Source organism: Diospyros lotus, chromosome 15 (genome assembly GCF_014633365.1).
Source record: "Diospyros lotus cultivar Yz01 chromosome 15, ASM1463336v1, whole genome shotgun sequence".
NCBI classification, from domain to species: Eukaryota; Viridiplantae; Streptophyta; class Magnoliopsida; order Ericales; family Ebenaceae; genus Diospyros; species Diospyros lotus.
The window spans coordinates 33,409,395-33,435,128 of record NC_068352.1 but is presented as its reverse complement, the minus strand read 5'-3'; the positions used below and the strand labels follow the sequence as shown (position 1 = coordinate 33,435,128).

General features: G+C 39.5%; 2 protein-coding genes across 5 annotated transcripts in view; one reads left to right on the top strand and one right to left on the bottom strand.

Moving 5' to 3' along the window:
• The window catches only part of LOC127791511 (uncharacterized), a 31,043-nt gene extending 10,444 nt beyond the window's left edge, over positions 1–20,599 (bottom strand). For 2 of the 4 annotated variants that reach the window (XM_052321428.1, XM_052321429.1), the window contains exons 1-10: positions 20,431–20,599; positions 20,247–20,310; positions 18,522–18,630; positions 17,260–17,322; positions 13,228–13,331; positions 11,574–11,640; positions 11,322–11,393; positions 10,750–10,911; positions 10,321–10,394; positions 10,139–10,236 (exon numbers count right to left, since the gene is read on the bottom strand). In XM_052321428.1, the coding sequence (XP_052177388.1) occupies positions 10,139–10,236; positions 10,321–10,394; positions 10,750–10,911; positions 11,322–11,393; positions 11,574–11,640; positions 13,228–13,331; positions 17,260–17,322; positions 18,522–18,630; positions 20,247–20,310; positions 20,431–20,503 (886 nt within the window). In that variant the 5' untranslated portion in view covers positions 20,504–20,599. Of the gene's footprint in view, positions 1–10,138; positions 10,237–10,320; positions 10,395–10,749; positions 10,912–11,321; positions 11,394–11,573; positions 11,641–13,227; positions 13,332–17,259; positions 17,323–18,521; positions 18,631–20,059; positions 20,223–20,246; positions 20,311–20,430 lie in introns of those variants that run through there. The other 2 variants (XM_052321430.1, XM_052321431.1) reach the window with 2 other exon arrangements.
• Positions 20,600–22,188: 1,589 nt separating this feature from the next.
• LOC127792638 (uncharacterized protein At4g28440-like) lies at positions 22,189–25,622 on the top strand. Its single transcript, XM_052323226.1, has 2 exons — positions 22,189–22,533; positions 25,226–25,622. Exons 1-2 carry the CDS (start codon positions 22,293–22,295, stop codon positions 25,414–25,416), a joined length of 432 nt encoding a protein of 143 aa, XP_052179186.1. The 5' UTR covers positions 22,189–22,292; the 3' UTR covers positions 25,417–25,622.
• Positions 25,623–25,734: the final 112 nt, after the last annotated feature.

Below are 25,734 nucleotides of genomic sequence, written 5' to 3'. Positions count from 1 at the left end.
GGGGAGAAGCAACTTCCCTTTGAACAGTAAATGTCCATCCACCCAAGAATAATTCGGCTTACTTGAAGGGTTAGTTTGGAGCTCTCTGATAATCTGCTGAAATTTATTGTTTCCCTCCACCTCTTTTTTGAGCTGATCCAACTATAGCACTTGAGGAATGGTGAGGGCCATTAATGTGACAGGGGAGTGAAGCCGGGAAAGTGCATCAGCAGCACGGTTCTCCAAACCGAGACGCTATTGGATATCAAAATTGTAGCCCATCAATTTCACCACCCACTTCTAACATTCCAGGCTAACCAGTCGTTGTTTCATAAGAAACCTGAGAATTTTCTAATTGGTACGAATTATGATTTCCTCCCCAATAAGTAATGTTGCCACTTTTGTACCGCGAATACAATAGCCATCAATTCCCTCTCATAGATCGACTTATTCCAACCCTTGGGATTTAAGGCATGACTATAGAAGCCAAGCGGTCTCTGATCCTGCATCAATACAACCCCAAGTCCATGCCCAAATGCATCCGTCTCCACCACAAACTCCTTTGAAAAATCAGTTTGAAAAATCAGGTAAAGCGAGTACGGGCAGAGATGTCATGGCTACCTTTAAGGATTGAAAAGCTTGCTCAGATGACTCATCCCAATAGAAATTATTTTTCGGAAGACGCTCCATCAATGGCCAAGCTAATTTCCCGTAATTCCACACAAATCTACAATAATATCTGGTAAGCCCCAAGAAACCACGAAATTCTCGCAGTGAGTGAGGGCTGGGCTAATCCATTACTACTTGAATCTTTGAGCTATCAACGACCACCCCTTGTTGTAAAATGATGTGCCCCAAACCCAAATATTCAATCTCCAATTGTCCAAACTGACACTTTTTTGCCTTAGCATATAACTTGCTCTCGGCTAATATTCCCAACACACAACGTAAGTGATCTTGATGTTCCTTCACCGTTCTATTGTATATCAAAATGTCGTTGGAAAACATGAGAACAAACTGCCTCAACTGCTCCTTAAAAATCTCATTCATCAAACATTGGGATGTGGTAGGTGTGTTTGTTAATCCAAATGGCATCACCATAAATTCATAATAACCCTCGTCTGCGAAAAGCAGTTTTCGGAATATCATCGGGTGCGATATGTATGTAATGATAACTTGATTTCAAATCTAACTTAGAAAAAATCGTAGCCCCATTTAGCTCATCCAAGAGTTCTTCAATTGACTGGAATTGGAAATTTATCAAGGATGGTTACCTTGTTTAATGCCCTATAGTCCACGCAAAATCTTCACCCACCATCCTTCTTCTTGACCAGCAACACGGGACTGGAAAATGGGCTAATGCTCAGGCTAATGATCCCTACTACCAACATCTCTTGAACTAGCTTTCCAATCTCATTTTTCTAGAGGTGGGGATAGCGGCAAGGTCTCACTCTTACCGAAGAAATCCCAGGTTGCAACGTAATAGAATGATCCCGCCTCCAGTGCAGGGGCAGTCCACACAGCTCCTCAAAGACTACCTTGAATTCTATTAACACTTCCTATAGACTGCCAGGGACCGCCACCCTTGCCTCTATTACTTTAGCCGTTAAACTTCCCAATTCCAGAAGCACTCCTTCCCCACTTTCACGGAATGACTTCATCATCGACTTCAAGTCACTAACATTTTGTTGAGGCTGGGATCCCCATGCAGTGCGATAGCCATGTCCCCTACTCTAAAACTTCATAATTAACGAGCCCTAATGCACCTGTGTTTCCACGAGTGTGGCTAACCATTTCATCCTGAGAATGACATCAGAGCTTCCCAGTTCTAACGGCAGGAAGTCCTTGACTATCTCCACAATTTGCAACGACAAGGTCACCCCCTTACACACTCCAACCCCCTGTATCGCCATGCCCAAGCCCATGATCACACCGTAGCCTCGAGTTTGTGTATGTATTAGTCCCAATTTTTGCACCAGATCAACGGCTATGAAGTTATGACTTATGAGAAGCTCCACAATCGATTAAGACCACCACTTCTTAGACTTCTATTATCCCGTTAACCTTCATCATTTGTGGAGGTGTTAACCCCACTACTGAATTCAATGATAACTCCAGCATTTCTCCCACCTTGATTGTGTCTTCCAAATCCTCAGAATTCTCCACTGCCTCGGCTCGCTCCATTTCTTCTTCTTCTTCCCTTTCTTCTTCATAGATGACCATCACTTGCAACTCCTTGTTCTTACATTTATGCCTAATAAAGTACATCTCATCACAATGAAAACATAATCCCTTTGCATGCTTTGCTTGCAGCTCACTTTCACTCAGTCGTTTGAAGGGTGGGGTGTTCAATTTTCCGATGGCCAGTGAACGAGAAGGGTTAGTTTGGCTAACTACTATAGTTTTGGGAGGATTTGAAGGTGGAGACAATGGAAATCGCTACATATTAGGGGTTAAGGCTGAGGGTGTCGTCACCTTACTTGTGTCGTAACCAAAACAGTTTCCTTGGAGCACTTGACTCCTATCCTCAATCCTCTGGGCCATATCCATGATATTCTCCAGACCAGTAGGTCTTAACACTCTGATTTCAGCCCATATCTCTGGTTTGGGCCCATTAACAAAATGCCCCTCTAATATAGCCTCAGGCATATCACCAACCGACGATGCTAACATCTCGAAGCAAAGCCAGTAGTCCTTGATGAATCCCCATTGCTGAAGAGCTAGAAATCTCACCTCCACGGAGCCTTCTTACGTACACCGGAACCAATTCCTCAACAACCCCTTTAGCTCCTCCCAGCTTCTCACCCTTTGTCTCCTTTGTTCCCACTGGAACCATGAAAGGGCTCCTTCTTCAAAACACAGAGTCGCGGACTCCAATTTATCAGCCTCCATCAGTTGGTTAACAACAAAGTATCGCTTAGCCCTAAAAGCCCATCCATCTAGATCATCACCATTGAAAATTGGCATTTCCAACCGCCTAGAACGTGTGTCCTATCTCGAGTTTCCATTAATTCCTCTGCCTACTTCGCCACTCCTCCCTCTTGTATCCAGCATCAGCTCAATTGATAGGGAGGAATCTGGAGGTTTGTTTTCCCCACCGCACTTTCCCTTCCTCTCTTTTTCTTGCTCCTCCCATTTTGCCATCAAGAGATTGAATTGGTCCAACATCACCGCCATGTTCTTCTCTATATTTTGCACCCTCTGGAATTCAGTTTTCACCTATTCCAATCCCTCCTGCAATCCCTCAATGTCCCCCTCCACCTATTGATGGTAACTTTCCAATGTTCCCTTCAGCTCACCCACTCTTTCAGAGACGAGCACTCTCATGGATCAATGCTCTAATACCAAAATGATAGGATCTCCAAATCAAAACAATAGAAGTCTCTGATTACAAAGCTATGAACGAACAAAATGAGACAATTAATGGCCTATTCGAGAGGGCCTTTTCTCCCAAAACTTCTTTTGAATTCTCTAGCTACCTCTCTCTCCTTTTCCCTACCTTTTATATGGATTCCCTAATCTGTTGCATCCACGTGAGTTAGTTATTCTCCCCCAATCGAATGTGACTCTTTTGCCCTTGTGTTTTTTTCCTTAACTGCCCTTGCCTCTCCTTTCCTTTTACGTCGTTGGTATGTGTGACGAACAAGGGCCCTATCAACCTAGTTTCAACTATAACCAATATGTAGCCAACTTCTATACTCATTTATAGATAGATCAAACAACTAGAATTGACCACAAATCACAACTAACACAGTTGGAAACAAAAGTCTTAACATATTTCAAATGTTCTATTTGATAGACCCATCTTATGAGATTAGAGCAAAGAGTAACCATATTTTCTGGAGTATAATGTTGGGAAATTAAGAAACATGTTAACAAAGTAATGTGATTAAAATGATGAAGCATGTGAATGATAAAACTAGGAGAATAGAATTAGTTTTGGATTCATGAGATGATATAGCTAGTATCTACAAGAGATAAATGAAAGAAAATTAATTGAAATGGTTTCAGACATACAACCAATAAGTTCTAGAGAGAGAGAGGATCCACATTAAGAGTAATGCTTGGGACTAGAAAGATAAAAATTAGAAGTAATGATAATACACTTGATATTGGGATTGGATGGAAATTACAGCCCTTGATAGAAAGGAATCGATAAAAAAAATCCATACGAGTGAGACCTCCTAGCTGCAAAGAGTCTTAATAAAGTTCAGGCACAAAATCTAGAATCCAAATGTGTTCTTCACAAAGAGGATACCTAGTTTGAAATATTTTGTTTCTAATGTTGCAATAAGTGAACTGTGGGACAGCTTTAACATTGAATAGCATATGGCTACCAACACAGCATCCTCGTGTTTAAAAAACCATTGTGCATGAGCCTAACCCAATACATAATCCTGCAATGCCCAAGCATTGCAGTGTCACGGCTTGTGACTCGGATAGGCTGGCTGGTTTAGAATTAATCAACGATAGGAGTAGTAAGCTGAGTAGAGAGAAGGGAAGAAAGAGATAGTGAGGGAGATCAGATGAATATAGAGGAAAAGAAAGAAATTTGAAGTTGATTGATAATCTTGTTGTTGTAGCCGAGGGTCTAAGAAGGATATATAGGCCTCGACAACCTGAGAATTCCTTCCCTAGACGGTTATAACAGCCTATTTTGTCCTATTCACGCCCTTTACACATGGGCTACTTTTGGAATATTCTCTCTAACAAACTAGTACAGCTGGAATTTAAAACAAATAGCAGAATCCAAAGAAAGCAATAACAGAATGCAATGAAAGGAAATTGGGACGAGTATCGCCGAGTGTGACAATTCCCGCCCCTTTAAATCATTTCTTGTCCTCAAGAAATGCTAAGTAGGTTGGCAGCCGTGGGAAACTATTGGAGAAGACTTGGTAGGTACTCCCAAGTGTTGCTTCCCTGCTCTCCGTGTTGCCACCATACTAACACCTAGATGAGGGGTACTCCTTAGCGATAGATAACTCTCTTGTCAAGAATGGCCTCAGGCTTCTTCGAAATCTCCTTCTCCTTGGCATTGGTGGGCAGTGCGATATCCACTGGCTCAGCCCCAGTGGATTTCTTCAGTAAGGAGACGTGGAAAACGGGGTGTATGTGGGTCCCTTGGGGAAGTTGTAGTCGGTAGGCCACCTTCCCGACCCGAGCCAGTATGGGATAGGGACCAAAGTATTTGGGGCTCAATTTGGACACCGGTCCTTGGGTAAGGGCCTTCAAATGAGGGTACTTCAATCGGAGATACACTCTCTCTCCCACTTCGAACTCCCTCTCACTTCTTTTCTTGTCCGCATACTGCTTCATCCTATTTTGGGCTGAAGCTAGTTCCTGCTTAATCTGCTGCAGAACCACCCTTCTTTGTTGCATGTATTCTTCCACCGCGTTGCAGTCACCTGTCCTTGTAAGGCGGGTAGAAGGGGAGGTTTGTACCCATAGTTGGCTTCGAAAGGAGACATTTTCAAGGCTGTGTGGTAATTAGAGTTATACCACCATTGGGCCAACGCTAACCACCGATGCCAGCTCTTGGGTTGCAAGATGCACATACACCGCAGGTAGGTTTCCAAGCTTTGATTGACCCTCTCCGTCTGGCCATCCGATTGCGGGTGATAAGCTGTCGACATATTAAGTTTGGCCCCCATAGACTTCATTAGTCCCTACCAAAACTCACTTGTGAAGATCTTATCCCTATCCGAAATGATAGTACTTGGAACTCCATGCAGCGCCACTACTCTGTCCACAAAGGACCTTGCCATCTCCTGCGCTGTGAAAGGGTGGGACAAGCCTATGAAATAGGCAAATTTTGTCAACCTATCTACGACCACCAGCACACTATCCTTCCCTTCAGATTTAGGCAACCCTTCTATAAAATCCATAGAGACACTAGCCCAAGCTTGGTCCAGAATAGGCAGGGGTTGAAGAAGACCGGGGTAGGGTACATTTTCATGTTTGCATTTCCTGCATGTGTCGCAGGCCAGGACGAATTTCTTGACATCAGTCTTCAACTTGGGCCATTGGAAGAGCTGCTTTACCCTAAGGTAAGTATTTTGAACTCCTGAATGCCCTCCCAAAGGTGATTCATGCAAGGATTGCATGATCTTTTTCTTGAGACTTCCCTTATCCCCAGTAACGATCCTGCCATTAAATCTGATCAACCCTTCTTGTAAAGCATAACCTTCAGTATCAACAACTCCCATTGCTAGCTTCTCTAGTATCCCTCTCACCTGTTCGTCCGCTTCATAGTTGTCGACAACTTCTTGATACCATGCTGGAACTACGGTCGTGATTGCACTCAGACTCCCTTCTTCTTGGCACCTTGAAAGGGCATCAGCAGCTACATTCTCCTTGCCCTTTCTATACTGAATTATGTAGTCCAACCCCATCAATTTTGCCATTCCCTTTCTTTGCAGTTGTGTTTGCAATTTCTGCTGCAACAAATGCTTTAAGCTTTCATGATCTGTCTTGATTATAAACTTCCCATTCTCTAAGTAATGCCGCCACTTTTCCACCGCCATAAGCACTGCCAAGAATTCCTTTTCATAGATGCTTAATCCCACATGCCTTGGGCTTAATGCTTGACTTAGAAATGCCAAGGGCCTTCCTCCTTGTGACAGCACAGGCCCAATGCCCCCTCCGCAGGCATCTGTTTCCAATATGAAAGGGTTAGAAAAATCAGGCAGGCCCAAAGTAGGTACCCTGCTCATCTCAATCTTCAGCTTCTCAAAGGCTTCCTCAGCCTCTTTTCCCCAACTGAATGAACCCTTCTTAAGTAGGTTGGTCAGTGGTTTACTCACTACTCCATATCCTCGCACAAACCGGCAGTAGTAACCGGTAAGGCCAAGAAACCCCCGTAGAGCCCTCACCGTTGTGGGACGTGGCCAAGCTAACATGGCCTCCACCTTTTTGGGATCAGTCTTAACCCCTTCTTTTGATATCAAATGGCCCAAATACTCAACCTGATCTTGCCCAAAGGAACACTTCGACCTTTTGATGAAGAGTTGGTTAGATCTAAAGACCTCTAGGGTGGTTTTGAGGTGTTGTAAGTGCTGGTTAAGGTTTAGGCTATAGACAAGGATATCATCGAAAAATACTAGTATGAATTTCCTTAAATAGAGTTCGAAGATTTGATTCATTAGGGCTTGAAAAGTGGTTAGGGCATTGGTGAGTCCAAATGGCATCACCAAGAATTCAAAATGTCCATGATGGGTTCTAAAGGCTGTTTTATGGACATCATCAGGTTTCATTCTTATTTGATGGTATCCTGAACGAATGTCCAGCTTTGAGAAAATTTTGGCATTGTGTAGTTCATCCATTAGGTCTTCTATCAAGGGTATAGGATACTTGTCTTTGATGGTTGAGGTATTTAGTTGTCGGTAATCCACATAAAAAGCCAAGATCCATCCTTCTTTTCAACGAGGACTGGTGATGCAAAAGGGCTCTGGTTGGGTCTTATGAAGGATTGTTTTAACATTTCCTTCACCATTTTCTCAATTTCTGTTTTTTGGATGGGAGAATAGCGGTATGATCTGATGTTTATGGGTTCGGTATTGGGCTTTAGGTGGATTGAATGGTCCAAGGCTCGGGTTGGGGGTAGAGTATCAGGTTCAGTAAATAAGTCCTCAAATTCTAATAGCAATTCATCAATAGGGGCCTAAAAGTGTACCTGGCCAAGCTCACATTGCTGGTTGTTGACAGTCAAGTATAATTCCCCATACAGCTTCTGCTCGCCCCCTTCTTCTACTACTGTAATGGAAAACAGTTGAGCCAGTTGGTTCCACTTACTCCTGAACACCCGGCGAAGCTTCTTCCCTGTTATCATTCGGCAAGTCCCAAACTCTCTTCCCCCAGCGAGAGTCATTCTTCTTCCTTCTTTGTCAAAGGATACCTCCATCCTATTGAAATCAAAGCTTATGGGGTTCACTTCTTTCATCCAGTCCACCCCTAGTACCACATCGCAGCCCCCTAATTGAAGCAGCCTCAGGTTCGCCTCAAACTTCTCCCCTTGCATCTCCCAATTAAACCCCTGGCATACCGATTCACTGATCACTCTGTTCCCATTAGCCACCGTCACACTGAGGGGTTGAGTTTCCTTGGGAGAGCACTTCAATCTTTTCGTAGACCCTTCATCCAGGAAGCTATGCGTGCTTCCACTATCAATTAAGATCAACAAGCTGTCCTCCTTCACCTTCCCTTCCACCTTAATGATCTTGTTATTGGTCACCCCTTTTAACGCATGGAGTGAAATCTCACCTGTGTCTTCTTCCCCGAGCTCATCATCCTCTTCTCTTTCATCTTCTTCTACTTCTGACTTCTCCTTCGGGTCCCCTTCTAATAACAGCAGTTGCCGCCCACATTGATGCCCAGGATAGTATTTATCCCCGCATCTGAAGCACAACCCCGGCTGCCTCCTCGGTTCATTATATTTTCCCCCCTGAACTAGGCCCTCCTGTGTTCCTAACACCTTGGCCTCCCCTACCCCAATCTCGGTTATGTACCTTATCTCTCGGATGGGCTAAGTTTCCCGTGACTGCCCGGTGTTGTTGTCTCTGCTTCCTCATTAAAGCCTCGACCACCATTTTTTGTAGTCGAGCGCTTTCTGCCGCTTGCTCCACTGTTCTAGGCCGAATCATTTTAACCATGGGTCTCAAATCATCGTTGAGCCCACTCAAGAAGCTAGAGACGAAACAGGCTTCTGAGAGGTGGGGGTCGTTGTTGATCATTAATGATCTCAGCTCTTCAAACCGCCTCAGGTAGGCATTCACATCTCCTATCTGCTTTAATTTGTTGAATTCTTCGATGACATCCGACATACTCTTTTCTCCAAACCTCTCGCATAACCTCCCCGTGAACTCCACCCAGGTTGGGTTGTTCTTGACCCTTATCCACCCTTGATACCAGGCGTCTACCAGGTCATCAAAATAGGCCGAAGCCAAAGCTACCCTCCTTTCCTCAGGTACATTGTACCAGTCGAACATGCACTCACATTTTCTCACCCACCACCGGGGATTGTTCCCATCAAACACCGGAATCTCCAACCTGGGTGTCGGGAACCCCGGTTGCTGTGGGCAATTCTGCCCTTCCTGTCCACCTTCCATCACGTTTCTCATATTTCCTTCCGGTTCTAGCCCAGCCCCTTCATCCCCTGCTACTCTGTCTTTTCGGACATCTGGTATTAATGGCTCTGTTCGATCTCTAGGAGGAAACTCAGGGGCTAATCTCACCACATTTTGGCGAGTGAACATAACCATGAACTGTTGGAGTTGGGCTCCCAGCTCTGCTCTCATTTGCGCATTATCCTCCCGCATTTGAGACAGAGCTCCGTCGAGCCTTCTCTCAAGTTCACCTATCGAATTTTCCATTCGACAGTCCAGTGTTAAAATCGCCTTGTGATTTCGCTCCGATCCTTGCTCTAACTGATCTACGTGCCTCTGGAAGTCTGTCACCGTTGAGCCGAACTGTTGTAGCTGCGCCTCGAGGCTCTTCATGCGGGTACCGTCCGCCATAAATGGATGCTACGCTAATCCAACCAAGACCGCGGCTCTAATACCAAATTGTCACGGCTTGTGACTCGGATAGGCTGGCTGGTTTAGAATTAATCAGTGATAGGAGTAGTAAGCCGAGTAGAGAGAAGGGAAGAAAGAGATAGTGAGGGAGATCAGATGAATATAGAGGAAAAGAAAGAAATCTGAAGTTGATTGATAATCTTGTTGTTGTAGCCGAGGGTCTAAGAAGGATATATAGGCCTCGACAACCCGAGGATTCCTTCCCTAGACGGTTATAACAGCCTATTTTGTCCTATTCACGCCTTTTACACATGGGCTACTTTTGGAATATTCTCTCTAACAAACTAGTACAGCTGGAATTTAAGAGAGATAGCAGAATCCAAAGAAAGCAATAACAGAATGCAATGAAAGGAAATTGGGACGTGTATCGCCGAGTGTGACATGCAGGAATATAAAACAAATGCAGATAGAGCAGTTACTAAGAAAAAAGCCAATATACATTACACTTTGTGTGCAACTAAAAGAATGCTAAAGACATCCAACTGGGAGGTGGAGGGTCATGAATGGTCCAGACCTCATCTTCAAACCACAAGTAAAAAGTAAGTACCAAAGTATCAAGAACTTGAAGTTTTGAGCATAACGCTTACTAGATTCAGGAATAAACAAAAAAGAATTCTCCTTGGACATAAGCCTTCCAAGTATCATCATTGCCCTTGCTCTCAAAATTGATTCAATTGAAGCATTGCTACAAAAAGATACAACTTCATCTAAGGCATGAAAGGAGTAGAATTGAGAAAATAGAATGGTGAGACTTTTGTCAAACAAGTACCTTATCAAAGACATAAGCAACTGCAGAAGTGTAGTCTTCGACAAGAACTCTGCACTGTGCTGAACTTCTGCCAACTTCATCCACCATACATACAGTCAGAAGACAGTGCAGTGCAGCATAACTCAAGGAACATTACAAGAAAAATGAAAACAAAAACAAAATGAATAAAAGATATGCGCATGCCTAGTATATTCTCTGTAAGCTTTAACTGGTCATGCATTTTGCAATCATGACAAAATATAGATGCACCAAAATCTTCCCTTAAATGGAAAATTGAGCTTGAAAAGTGCTAAAGTAGCCAGAATATACAAAAATTGACCAGCTAATAGATGGTATCATACCAGAGTCACAACATCCACAATGCAAATATTAGCACAAGCCCCATGTGGCAACTGGAATAATACAAATTGTAAGTTAATGATGACAAACCTCATAAAATAGCTCCAAAACAGTCAAAGTTACAAGTGTATCATCTGCATTCCTCACTTCTGCCTCTAGAAGATCAAGAAGATTTGAGTTGTAAACTACAGATGCCACAGAGCTGGAAATAGAGAACAGCTTCACAATCAAAGCTAAAACCCGGACCCGTCCCTGAAACACCAGTGCAGGCATGACAATAACCAGTGCAGTGCCATTGACTATTAGATAAAGAATCTGAACTGGCAGCTTTTGGATCCAAAGAAAAAAGAAATTGGGCAATATATTCATGAGATTGCCTTTACCAAAGTAACATCAAGGACACTACCGATAATAGTGTTATCGTACATGATGCAATTACATGATACCAGGATAAGGCAATAGCTAGAAATTGTAAGTGGCATACACAAATGCACACAGGCTGATAAGATCAATATGATTGGTTACAACATCAAATTTGACTAAGCCATAAAAAAAAAAAAAAAAAACTACAGGTAACTGCAAGAAAGCTGCTATTGGTATGAAATCTTTGTAAGTAATGCTGCCTATTATAAACTTAAGTTATCGATTATGCAGTACTATACCACTGATGAGCATCCTGCAGCTAAATTCCTGAGATGAGTAGCTTCGCTGATATTAGCAGGAAAGATGACGTCCTAAACAAAATTAGAGAAAACAATAACTAAATAGAATAAAATAAATAAAGTCAAGACTCATAGAAAGAGATCATTTGCTCCTGCAAATCAGCTCCTGTAACTTTCTCATGTCCTCACAATAAAGTAAATAAACAACTAAAAAGCTTTGACCTTGAAGGAGACAAACAACCAAATCCTTACCATTCCTTCTGCATAGCCAGCCAAACTTCTAATTGCATCCATTGATGCATTGGCAACTTGTTCATCACTACAGAAGGGGGAAAAAGCAATAGTTCATGAGGTTTTCTTTCATGTTTTGCACGATTTGTGTTGACCAAATTAATAGGAAGAGCAAAACAAAGAAGATGCTGGAAGGTAAATTTAACTACTCTGAAAGTTGGAGATAATAACATTTGTTCAAGAAATGCCAAGCAACTACAACTAAAACAAACAAACACAAGATAACTCAATAAGAAGAGTTGGCCAACACGGTGCTCTGTGGAGTATGACCCCCATTTCTGATACCTTTAACTTTATGAAGTGAAAGCATCTCAAAATTCTGTGCTTGTTAGATCATACATTATGCTGGCAGTTCAAGGACATTTGAGCAAGACACTTCTCTTGCCATACATAATCTGACATTTCTATCTTGGCAATTTGGGGGCACCAAGTGTTGGGCATCTTTTTGACAAAGGACTTTAGTTTGTTAAATATGTGGCAACAACATTGAATGGAGTGCAGGTCTATTCCCCTTTGAGCTCTTGGAAGCAAGAGAATTTATCCAGAACTTCAGCTGGTAAACACAACAAAGTAAGGTGGATAAGAGGCGGCGAGTGGTTTGGTTTACTCAAACATGTCATCTTTTAAGGTGTAAGAAGATTTTATTTAGCCCCTTTTTTACTTATTATTAAGTAACATTTTGAATTTTTTAATTGATTGCCTTCCAGAATCAGCCAGAAACATCATCTCAAGGATTAAAAAAATTGCCTCAATTGCCTAGATCATTAACCATAAAAAAAACCATTTGAGAGACAATGTGGAGTGATCATCCAAACATTGTAGGTGATGAGAATATCTTGAATTATCATGAAGATCTAAATGTGGAAGACAAAGTCAAAGAAAGTATGCACTTATCGTCTCTTCATACAACAGTTTACCTAGTATAGACCCTCAAAACCTCCCCCTCCCCCCCCCCCCAAAATAAATAAATAAATAAATAAACATGCACACACGCGCACACAACCATTAAAATTCCAAATTTAAGTGTGAATGACTAGATAAACTGTAGGAACACCCTCTAACATTGAACTGACTATAAATGCTAAAGGAAGACCCACATTCAGTGAATCAGTACAAGTTATTATGATGAAATTTCAGAAGAGTGAATATCCAAATGTAAAGTTCACAAGGATGTCAACTTCCAACAACATGCTAGTCAAATGTTATAAAAACATTGCTAACATAAACAACTTTTAATGACTAGTACAGGTACATGTAATAAAACAAGCTCCAACAGCAAGTCACGTCAAAAAGATGTAGAGAGAACATCCCAAAGAAAAGAATGGTGCCTTAAGACTGGAATGAGTGCTCTAGTTGGCCAAAATGTAGCTAGAATTTAACCTACTCAACATTAAGCTTATTAAAAAAAAAATACATATCATTCAGCTCAGCCAACATCATCGCAATCTTTCTTTCCTCTCCAAAATTTTTTCTTTTTTTTTTTGGCTCAGTATCCGCTTCAAGTATTCACAATAAACCAATGTTGAATGATAATGAAAGCTTCTTTATTATATAAGTGGTAGTTAGCAATAATTGTACTAGAAAAGCGATCATCCAGAATATTCCAGCAGCTTACCCATCAATTAGGCACTTAAGCAAAAGTGGATACACATCGTACTTGATCACTAGCCGGGCAGCAGAAACAAAGGTATCGTCAGAATTCTCCAAAAGACAAGAAACCTGTTCAAAGCTGGCAAATTAGAAGTGGTGAAAAGATAAGTTTTATCTGGGAAAAAATAATAGTTGTAGTATAAGCACTTCAAGTTCAAAGAAAGGGCAAAGAATGGCAAACAAGTGTTCAAGATATGCAACTATCAGATCACCCTCCTAATCGTACATTACTTGAATAATAGAATAAACACAGTACAGAACTGTATCAATTTTTGAATAGTATTTGATGCCTTTTCAGCCATTGAGGAACTAGTAGACGGGTGGTGCCATACACAGTGACTTGGACTCCATTCTTCTCAGGCAATGTATTTTATTTCCTGGAGACTCAAATCAGTTCATTAATTTTGCTTTCTGCAAACACTGGAACAACTCCTTCCCCTAAAGAGTACTGTCATTTTATAGAGGGAAAAGGCTGAAATTTTCACATCCTATGTAACGCCCCGTTTTCCCACAAACGTGCATTACCTCGAGATTTCGGGAATATTTTTTTTTTTTATATCTTATACACAACATAAGTCCCTCGATATACATACCCTCGACATAATCATTTCCCGACAATCCCGATCGTACCTTCTTAGCATATCAAAATTGAATAATTAATAGACTAAGACAAGTAATATCAATCACATCAGCGGAAACAAGATCGAAACCTCAATGATATATAACTGACAATTTCCTTTACAGATAATAACTGAATCGATGTTTCACATGAAAATATCAAAATATTATATAACCTTTGATCATCGTATTCATAGACAAAACCTATGAAAACTAATCATAGCAGCTACATCTCGATGACATTCTTTCCCTTGGCGCCACTACTTTTACCTGGAACATTTGAATATTCCAGGGACATAGTCCAAATTAGATGCTGAATCATCTAAGTGAGAGTTCAAAAACATTTTCATGAATGTATGCAAAGTCATGTTCCAAAATCGATAAATCCCACATGCACCAGCCTAAGAGAATCCCACACAACATTTAGCCCTAATAGGGGAAAAATGCAATATCTCTAAAGGCGACACGACCACATCGACCCATTGGCAAACCGATCCTGCTTAAGAGGGACAACCTCGACATATGAACTTGGGAATCACCCCATTGTCATTGTTAGGCTTTACGCTCCCACTCAAAAGCATTCCAAAATTTAACGCAACCCTAGCCCCAAGAGTGTCACATCAGCACTATCCTCGGAATCGACGTCACCTCGACATTAATGCTATTGCTCAAAGAAACCTGGGGTGGTGTCCACTCTCAACCCCGCCACTTGGGTCCCGTAGGGTGAAGTCCGTCTCAGCCCCGTCCCAAGTGGGTCACCTAGCATTAATCCTAGGTACGCATCCCGAGTGCTGTCACTCTGGGCTACGTCACAAGTTACCAACCCACGTCCCACATGGACAACACAAAACAAGCCAATGTCGAAAATCATAACATGCATCACTTAAAATCATAACATGCGTCACTTAAAATCAATACTTAAAATCCACATTTAATGCACGTGTAAATAATCATTTGGACAATCCATCACAAAAACCCAAGCCATAGGGATGAACACTTATAGTAAACCATTCACATGTTACTTGAAATCTTTTTGAGTAGAACCACTCACAAGTCAAAACAAAGTTGGGGGCGAACACTCACCTTGGGCTAAATTCAAGATTCCTCGAAATGCGTGCCCGATCGACCTCGATTCTCGTGCCAGGCGGTCTCTAGTTCAAATTCGAGCCTCAACGATACCCTAGACATCATGTTTGTTCAAAATCATATCAATATCTATTTTTTCAATTTTTCCATAATTTCTTCCTATTTTCTTTATATTTCTCCTCAAAAATTCTAATAAATGCCTACTCAAGATTTTTCCTCGATTTCTCTTCATAACAATTCATAAATAAATATTTCCTAACTTCTGGAATTTTCTAAAAAATTTTCAATATCTCCTCCTATTTTTCATAAGCCTTATTTACCTTGAAAATTTCAAAATGACCATTTTCTCCAACATTTTTCAAAATTTTCTTCCACCATAATTTTTATTTATTTTTCTTAAAATAAATAAAAAAAATTCAAAATTACCTGAGGCCTCACGCGCCCTCGCGCGCGGGCGAGTGGCTGGACAAAATTTGCTGGCGCATGGCAGTCACGCGCCACCGTCTTCTACCTCTAGCCGGTCGCCGGCGGTTGCTCCGATGGCCATGAAACCGGTGCCGTTCGAAAGCTCTTTGAGAATCAATCACGATGCCACAAAAATCAGGCCGAAAGGCCACCAAAAAATGGCCCAAATGGCCGGTTACAGGTCCGGCTAGGCGGACCGCCAAACCCTCGGCCAAACTCGAAACCCCCTCAAACGCTCACCAAAATGCTTCAAAATACTCCCAAAATGATCCTTGATGCCTAGAGACCAAAAGCCCTTTATCAAAGCTCCAAAAATCATTCAAAAACGAGCTCGATTTGGTGCTTCATTCTAGGCCGAATACCTTCGATATTTATAGCCAAAAACAACCCCCACATGGCCGATTTCCGACCAAGCCTTCTTCCCCACACCTCCTAGGCCACCCTAGGCCATTCCCTGACGGTCCTAGGCTGTCCAAATGGCCGGATTTTCCGGCCAAAATCTCGGTCAGATCTGCCATCTCTGAGCAATTTTCTGAAAATTGCACTTTAGCCCCCTGAAATTTTTCTTTTGCATTTTGGCCCTTAACCTCAAGCCCCTGATCTTTCTAACACCCTCACTAAGACCCTCAAGATTAGTACTTCTCATTTCTCCCTTGAAACTTTTGAGAAATTGCCGTTTTGACCTCCCTCAGGCATTTTTAGAAAATTACACTTAGGCCCGATTGATTGATTTGACCTCAAATCCACTCGATTCCATCTGAAACCACTTAAGGGTTGTTCTACGCATCGAATACTAGTCCTTGACACTCTCCGTTGAATTTTTGGACATCGTTTATAACAATTCGATAATACGACCTAATTAGCAGCTGTATTTTTTGCTGTACCGAAAACTGTTCCCGATCTCATTTCTTTCATCACCAAAAATCATAATTTATTCTACTCGATGATACTATACCATTTTTCTTAATTATCTAGGGTCCGAGGTACTCCCTCTGACTAATTCGGTCGCCCAAAGCTGTGCTAGTGTGCCTTATAGTCTTATTTTTCCCAAAATTCCATTTATGCCCTTTATCAAATATCATTTTTATCCTCAAATTATTCCCGGATATTACATCCTATGTAGCATGCTATAATGGTCTTCTGGATAAGTAAAGCATGAATCTAATGGAAGACAAAAAAAAAGATGAAGCAGCATAAACAAAAAGCACATTTGAGCACCAAAAATATGCCTGCCATAGGGAAAAATCTTGTTACCTACAATAGAATGCAAAAAATACAAACAGTTTATCTAGCATGCTATCTACTAAAAATTGACATCACATGGAGCTGATATGCTTCACTTTCAATAAACCCATCTTTCCCTTCAAGTTATTTTTACCCTCATCTGAAACAATCAACTTCCCTAAACCAGATAAATAATTTAGAAGTACAGTAAATGAAGCTAATTGTGCCCTTTATTTGGCAAGTGTTTTTCAACTTACCTTGTAGACAACTCACTACCATTGGCACCTTCAGTGCCATGGGATCTGATATAGAGTTAGGCACATAAAATAGTTGTTTACCCAAAATATTCATGATGCACGACTATACATCCTTTCCTATATTTACATACATCACATGCATGCACTCATACATGTCATTCAGATTTTTGGTTCTACAATAAGATGCAGTAAAAATTATCTTAGAAAACTTAGCTGGAGGGTACATGTAAAACAATATCATTGAATAAACAACATTTGTGCAAGTTATAAGTGCAGATAAAACCAGAGCTTTTTTTTTTTTTTTTTTTTTGGGGGGGGGGCGGAATGAATGCTATAGACATACGTACTGTTTTACAGGCAAGGCATCTGACTTTTTGAGAATCCGCCCCCAGACCAACTACTACAAATGACTGAAAACAGCAAAGACAACCAAGAAGGGTGAACATGCCATTCAACAAATCAAATCAATAATACAAAGCTTCAGTTAATGAAGAATATATGGTCAGAAAATTATGTCTTGATCTGTAAGAGATTAAGGATAGCATGGATTGTCTTCAAAAAATCTCACACGAAGTAGTCATCACACACTAGCTTCTTCATAGTTGACATGTGATGTCTTGGTCATAAACATGAAACAAAAATAAAAATAATCAAAACTATTAGCTTCAAATGACCACCAAAAGAGCAATAAGAACTCTTAATTTTTTCATCCCAAATGAAAGGATAACTTTAATGGTCACTTTACTGCTGTATTAAAATAGCAATCTGACACCAAGCCATTGCCTAAAGATTTTGGAACAATTCAGTACTTGCCCTAGACACTACAAGCCATCAACTTGACACAAAACTATGCAAGTGTCAGATAATCTTGAATGCCAATCCACAAAGTATGCAGATTGACGCACAAATAAAGATGACATAGGAAACTATAATCAAAACAACCATGGCTCATGTAAAATGCATGTTGGTTCTTAACAACAAAAATTATATAAAGAACAAGACTTACAGCCATCAAAATGCAACCAAATTTGTAGTGCAAAATTGAAAACAACAAAATTTGCAAGAAGAAAGTATGTAAAAAATATAAAACAACTGCCATAGCCATGGGATAATCTCATCTTTTATATCCTGAAATTACCTTGATTAAACATCCAATTGACAGTAATGGAACCCAACTAGATTAAAATCATATAACTTCATATACTTAGTGATAAAAACAAGCTGAAGTGGATCTCGTAAGTTTTAGAATGCAGGGCTTCCTTTTTGGTATGGTGCCCATGTATATATAAACATGTTAAGAGTTCCGTCACAATAAAAGGCAATTAATCTGAGAAATGTAACAAAAATTACTCATTTCATATTCAATTGCAAAAGAAGATTTTGGACAGCTGCAATCATATTCCATCTTTTGCCATTGAAAAGGTTTCTTGTTCACATTTTAAGGAATTTTGATTGTAAAACAAAAAATCAGATTATCCATACTCACCTAGGAAAGCAGAAGTACCACAGCAAATAGTCACTCTGATTATTGTGTCACAACATTGGATGACACCTAAAGGAGCAATTTACATTGCAAGTGGCTAGAACAAAATAAATTTTGTTTACAAACCATGTACTGTGGAATGAGGGAGGCCCCATATTTTGTCCTAAATATCCTCTCCAAGCAAGCAACCAAAGCATTTTCAAGACCAAGCACGTCCTGTTTTGTTTGTAAAGCACTGCAAGCAACATTGTACTGTCATGATGAACTTTCAAATTTTTAACATCAAACTTATTTTGAAAAAGATAAATGTACAAAACCAACCAGTAAAAATTCTAGAAAGGGCAAGTTTATATACTTGAGAATGTGGGGGAAATCATATTATTTAAAAATTCTGTAATATGGAAAATTAATTATTCCTTGTAATTAAATGTCATTCACTAATCCCTGAAAAAAATATGTACATATAAAGTGTGAACTTGAGAAATATAGTTTTCTTGGAAAAATGGAAAAAGGCAACTAAAAACCAGCCATCATGTGGTTGAAACAGCCCGGGAAATGAAATAAACAGTCACATAGGTTTTTACAGTCAACAGTTGGGTTATTGCAGACAAGTGGGAATCAAGACAGGTTTTTTATGATTTCACTGATATATTCTCTTAGCCAAAAATGAGAAAAAGATTGTAAGGAAACATTTCAAAAAATGTTACTTGACATAAGGGTAGTCTAGAGATGCTGAAACCTGACATGTCAACGGCTTTGTTTGGTGAATTTCATTTTTGTCCAGATTACTAGTGAAGCAAACACATTTGTTCTTGTAGTTGTAGGTCTCTTTTATTTTAATTTGACTAGTAGAATAAACCAGGAAAACCACAAGAGCTACATAATCGTAACTATTGACCAAAAAAAACTTGATGAGTGATTCTGCCCTGGTAGTTTCACCCAACTCGTGGGTTCTCTGCCTCGTGCAATAGAAAGACCACAATGCCAATACGATTATTTGTTGGGGTGTGATACCCAACAAGTCCAAGGTGATGATGGTGAGATCGGGTAAGTATAAAACTATCATAGGCTTTGCCCGGGATTGATAGATTTAAAGAATGGTCCAAACCCCCTTAGAAGAAGCTGGAGAAAAAGATGGCCCAAGTAAATTTATCTTGTTTTGAGGAAAGGGGGCTTGGCCCAATTGCTTAAACAAAAACCAAACCCAACCCATTTTGGTCTAAGCCCAATAGCTGCCCTATCTAAAGCCCATTATTCGTCTAATCTTGATCTGGCCTATTTGATGAAGAAGTTGAAGACTTGGGCGTCCAAGCCATTCAACTCCCAGGTTTGTTCTCCCCTTTTTTCCTCACCCTCGTCTCATCTCTTCCGGATACCTAGAGAGCTTATCCTCATCTTGGTGAAATGCTATCTGGTTCTTTGATGGTCATCTATATATTGTGTATATGGGGGGTGGTTTTTGAAGGGGCGAAAAGAGAGAGATATAGAGATAGCCGAAAGTGAGAAGAGAAGAAAAAGAGTGGCCGTTGGTATTCTTCTGTGTGGGGTTTTTTCGACCTTGTGTGCTTGTCATTCTCAGGTTGGGGTTTTTTCTTCCGATTGGGCAGATTTGGGTTCGATCTAAGCTGGTTTGGGTTTTCCTTGGGACCGATTTTTGGCTTTACCTCAGTGGGTCTTGGACCGATCAATCTGAGCCTTGAAGCCCCACCTTCATCTCCTCCATCGCCGGCCATTCATCGGGGCACAACAGGGGGTTTTGCGAGATATTTACTCAACATTAATGTTTCAAAATGCGTCTGTAGACAGTATTTACACACGTCCTTAGCACAGAGGTGAAGATGGTTACTTTACTTGATGATGACTGGAAGAGGGAACCGATCTAGGAATTCCTTGGCTGAAGCGTCGGATTGGGCTCCTGATACAATGATGAGACAAAAGGACAAAGATTATACAGATGCATACACGACATGTATTTACAGAAAAATAGGGGGATGCTGAAATTGAAAGGAAAGTAAAACTACGAAGAGCTGATTACCGGGATGATGTGCGAAATCTGATGCTGCCTCCACTAATTGAGTGGGATTGGTTACTGCAAATTCCTCTTCCATGGTCAGAGAGAGAGAGAGAGAACAAAACCCTGGTTCGAATGACCTTCCAAGAAGACCGAAGAGGTTACTGAAAATTTCTCTTCCAGTGGCAAAATTAAAGGAAAATATGCATTTGGCGGCAAAAAAGAAAAAAATAAAAAAAAGGCGTAAAATGGGAACCGATACAATACGAAATACAAATGATAAAATGATATTTTTTAAAAAATAAAAACAGATATATGAAAAAAAAATACATAAATAAAAAAATATAAGAATCCTTTTATAAATATAAATTTTAATATAAAAAAATATTACTCAATTAAATATAAATATAAATTTTGTCATTCATTTAACAAATATAAATATAAATTATTTTTATTTCTAACATAATTGTCCGAATAACAAAGGTAGAATTATTTATATTTTTAATTATTTTGACGTTCATTAAAAAATTTTAAAATTAAAAAATAATTTACAAAAATTTGATATTTTTTGACATTAATCGGTAATAATAATAAAATGACATAAATTTATATTATAATTATTATTAAATTACATTAAATATTCTTAAAAATATACATAAATATACCAAATATATGTTTTTTTTATGTTATATTATCATTTTTATAGATAACTATAATAATTATTTAATTAAAAATATATATAGTCTGACATTTAATTCGAATATTTAATTATAGTTTTTCTTTTATTCATCCTGATCTTTAATTCGAATATCTTTATTAATTTTAATTTTGATATAGTCTAATTTAAAGTTGGTTCAATTTAATTAGATAATATTTATATTTTTATTCTTATATTTTGACATTTTTTTTAGTGTAGTCACTCCAATTTTTATTATTTCAAATTATATATTTTCTTATTTTTATTTTTTAAAAGTTATATTATCATTTTTAAAAATAACTATAATAATCATTTGATTAAAAATATCAATATAGTCTTGCCTTTCTGATCTCATATTGATCTTCAATTTGATTTTTTTTTATTAATTTTAATTTTAATATAATTAGGCAAAACTCATCTTTTTATTTTATATTTTTATATATTTTTTAATTAATTTAACGTTTATACTTTTATATTTTTTTATATAATAATTTAATTTTTTTATTATTTCGATTACACTCACGTACTTGTATTTTAGAGTCAACTTAACCTTTGTATTAGATTAAATTAACTCGAAACAACAAAAATGCAAGAACACTTAACTTCACTCTAAACTCTAAATATAGATAAATTATAGAGTTAAATAGATTAAAAAATATAAATATATAATATAATTGAAATAATAAAAAAAATTATTAAAAAACTTAAAAATAGAGATGCAAAAATATAAATTCCCCCCCTTTCCTTGAGATTGATTGAATACCATCGTCTCAGAATATTATATTCAATTTCAACAAAATATGTAATTTTTAAAGTATGGGAACAAAACTTTTGAAAGCATGATATATCTATCGGCAGGTATCAAATCAGATTCAGCGGACGGGACAAATTCAGTGCACCCGATGCCAGGGGAGTACAACTCCTTCACAACCGTATATGTAATTCTTAAAAGTACGGGCACAAAACTTTTGAAAGCGTGATATATCAATTGGGAAGTATCGAATCAGATTCAGCGAACAGGACAAGTTCAGTGCACCCGATGCCAGGGGATCACAACTCCGTCACAACCGTATAAATACGGCAATGGAAGACGAAAGAGTAAAGCGAAGGAGAGACAGAAGCAACAGAACATCGATTCGTTTTCGCGGCGATTGAGGTTAGGGTTAGGGTTACATTCAGTCGTCATCCAATGGCAACCAATGAGCACCAGAGCGCCGCGACGTCCGGCCTGAGGAAGCCGGTGTTCGTCAAGGTCAGCGACCTCAAGCCCGGAACAAGCGGCCACACTCTCACCGTCAAGGTCCTGAGTTCCAACACTGTTTTGCAGAAGGGCCGGCCGGCGGCGCAGCACCTCCGCCAGACTCGCATTGCCGAGTGTCTCGTCGGAGACGAGACTGGCGCCATCCTCTTCACCGCTCGCAACGATCAAGGTAATACGATATGCTCATCATTACATCCATTTCAAGTGAATTTTTAAAGTAGAGGCCGATATTTTCCTTCTTATGGTTGCTTTTATTTTCCGGTTTGAGTTTGCCGAACGTGCAGACTACGATAGATTGCGTGAAAAGCTTGTTTATTCTTTAAATTAAGAAGCCTGCGTGGGAAAATCTGAATTTACATTTTCAGTGTTCCATTATAGTGTCTGTAATATGATCAATGTCTCATATATAGCATTGTCCGTGTGCTTGTTTTAATGTCCTGTTATTAAAGAGGTGCAAATTTTAGGGGGGGGGAATGCAATACCGCTTGCTATTCATTTGTGGCATCAAAGTTAGTTGCCTGAGAGTTTGATTATACGTGTTTCTTGAATTAATTTGATTACTAGGTGAGTTGATGTTACTTAAAATTGAGCTGAGGTATTTTGGTCTAGACTTTTGCAAAAGATCAAAGAGGAAGGTATCGGAATCAGTTGATTAGTTTAAGGAGTGGTAAGCAGATGAAACGACAATGATATAACTGGCATTCTAGGTACTGTTCTCTTATGGGCATTTTTAATTGTGGCAAGGGTGGTAATAAGTGTAAGGAGTGCTAAGCAGTGATATGCATTTCCCTGCACAATCTCATACTAGTTGCTGTTTATAAAGAATGTGCCTTGATTATTGAAATAGCTTTCAAGTCAGTAGAACTAATTTAACTTGGAGATTGCCATTTAAGAGTTTAAAGTTCCAGGCATGATAAGTATTTATAGAACATTGGTGTTGAAAGGCTCACAAATGATTGACATATATTATTCTTTCAGTTGACTGGGCAAGGAACTGTGTTTATTGTGTAGGGGTGGCTGGCTGCAACTTGACTAACTGCTTTGGACTAAAATCTTGTGCTCATAGCATTTACCATTTAACCCCGTAAAGATTTAATTAATGGATATAACAGTTGACACTGTATGCTGAGAGTGAATTAGGTAAATTACATTGACTATCCCTGAGGTATCATGCTACCACATGCTTTACTTATCAAGTCAAAAAGAAAAAAATTATCTGCAAGTTGTGGAAATTTTATCCTGGACCATCCCTTAATTTTGAGGATTGTCGTAAAAGATTTATGATGTACTCATAACTAATGTTCAGAAAACTAGTGTGAGGTATTGAATTGGAAAGGGCATAGTGTCCAGGGTCAATGGCCATACCAGAGTCAAATTGGGATCAGATTAGGATATATTTTTATTAATTAAATAAATATGATAATTATAATTATAATTTAAAAACAAGTAAAAATTAAAATCAATCTCATTCTATAAGAAACTTCAAAATTCATCAAGTAACATCATATATGAAAAAGTTTAGATGTTTAATGCTTGTATGTAAAAATAGAAAACAACTGATTTTACAGGGTTGCACTTGCATCTTCCAGTTGTACACAACACACTCACACACAATTAAAATATTACGTTGTATTACACTCTAAATTCCCCTTTCTGGGAAAGTGTTGCACTGAATAGAAAGGTGTAGGCAGGAGCAGGCTGGAGCGAAGTTCATTTGGGACTTTAAAGACATGTTGATAGACCCTAGAGAGTGGCAAAGTACTTGAAAGCCTAAATAAATAAACCATCTAAAAAGATTAAAGAAAGAATTTCGGAAAATATATTCTTCAAGATTCAAATGCTAAGGTCCTGATGTAGCCCACATGAAAGGGAATTAGAATTTAACGTTTTTGGGAAGATGAAATCCTTTTGAAACGCTAGCAAGAGTCATTTTGGCTTTGAAGGTGGTGGGGTTGGACTTCATAGTTCATCCAATTGGCTTTCATCACGTCTTTCTCTCTGTCTCTCTCTCTCTCTCTCTCTCTCCTTTTTTTAGTTTTTTGCCCTTACTGAACTGAGAAGCCATGCCAAACCTGGAAGGAAATTGACAGGCAAATAAATTGACAATGTTGGAAGATTCTGGACGCTGAACCAGGGGTATTTAAGCAGTTGAACCAGGGTTCCAGTTCAACCACCCTTTTTTTTGCCAAAAACCAGACTGGTCTGGTGGCTGTTCCCTATTTTCCAGTTGTACCAGACTGGGCGGGCTGGTTTCGAGAACATTGCTTATAACACTGTTAAGTGTATTAGAAGGCAAACAGGGAAAAAGGAAATAGAACCCTTCGTTGAACTGTTGAAATTGGAAGTGCCAAGCCACAACTGTTTCTCACTCACCTCTCTCTCTCTCTCACATAAGCCACCACAATATTGGAGTCACAGCCATTACCCGAGCCATGCCGCTGCCTACACTGGATTTGCTCATCCACCATCTTCCACAGCCACCACATCTGAGTCTACTGCCATCTGTCTTTTCCCTGACAAATGAGCCCTAGACCACCTCATTTAATCCACCACGCCAACACCCCTACGCCACTGGCCACCACCATAAGTCCCCATGTCTCTATTCTCTCTCCCTCTAAAAGATCATGCCCTGATACCCCTCACGAGGACTTTCAAATGTATAAATGCTGGCCTTTTAAAATATGATAAAATAACAGCCTTTTATGTAGTCCTTTAGTGGACAGTTTTGTTGGAAGTGGACAGTTTTGGTTATGTAGTCCTTTAGTGGTTAAGTTGGAATGCCTTTAATCTTCCTTTCATTTACTAATTGCAATGTAGTATATCCTCTTGGTAAAATCTCATCTAATATCTTCTCCCCACAGTTGATTTGATGAAGTCTGGTACGACAGTCATCCTCCGAAATGCAAAGATTGACATGTTTAAGGGATCCATGAGGCTTGCAGTAGATAAATGGGGTCGTGTTGAGGTCACTGAACCTGCTTCTTTTGCGGTGAAAGAGGACAACAATCTCTCTCTCGTGGAGTATGAACTGGTGAATGTTGTGGATGAGTGATTGTGATGTTCTGACATTTAGAAATCCGAAGGCTGTCATGTTTAGGCTTTACTCTATTTTCTGCTCGTGTTGCTGATGTGCTTACTACCTAACTTAATTGATATGGTGCATAATTTTGAAATTGGTCTACAAATGTTCCTGGGAAAGCCAAGAATGATCTTTATTTTATCATGAACGGGGATATCTCCAGTCTTGTTACACGTCAATTATTTTCTTCCCCCTTTCTGGGGCAGGCTTCTCCACTGGTTTCCCTGATGCCACTAATTGGTGCAACCAATTGTTTTCATTGTGTGGTTTCCAATGGTGCAACCAATTGAG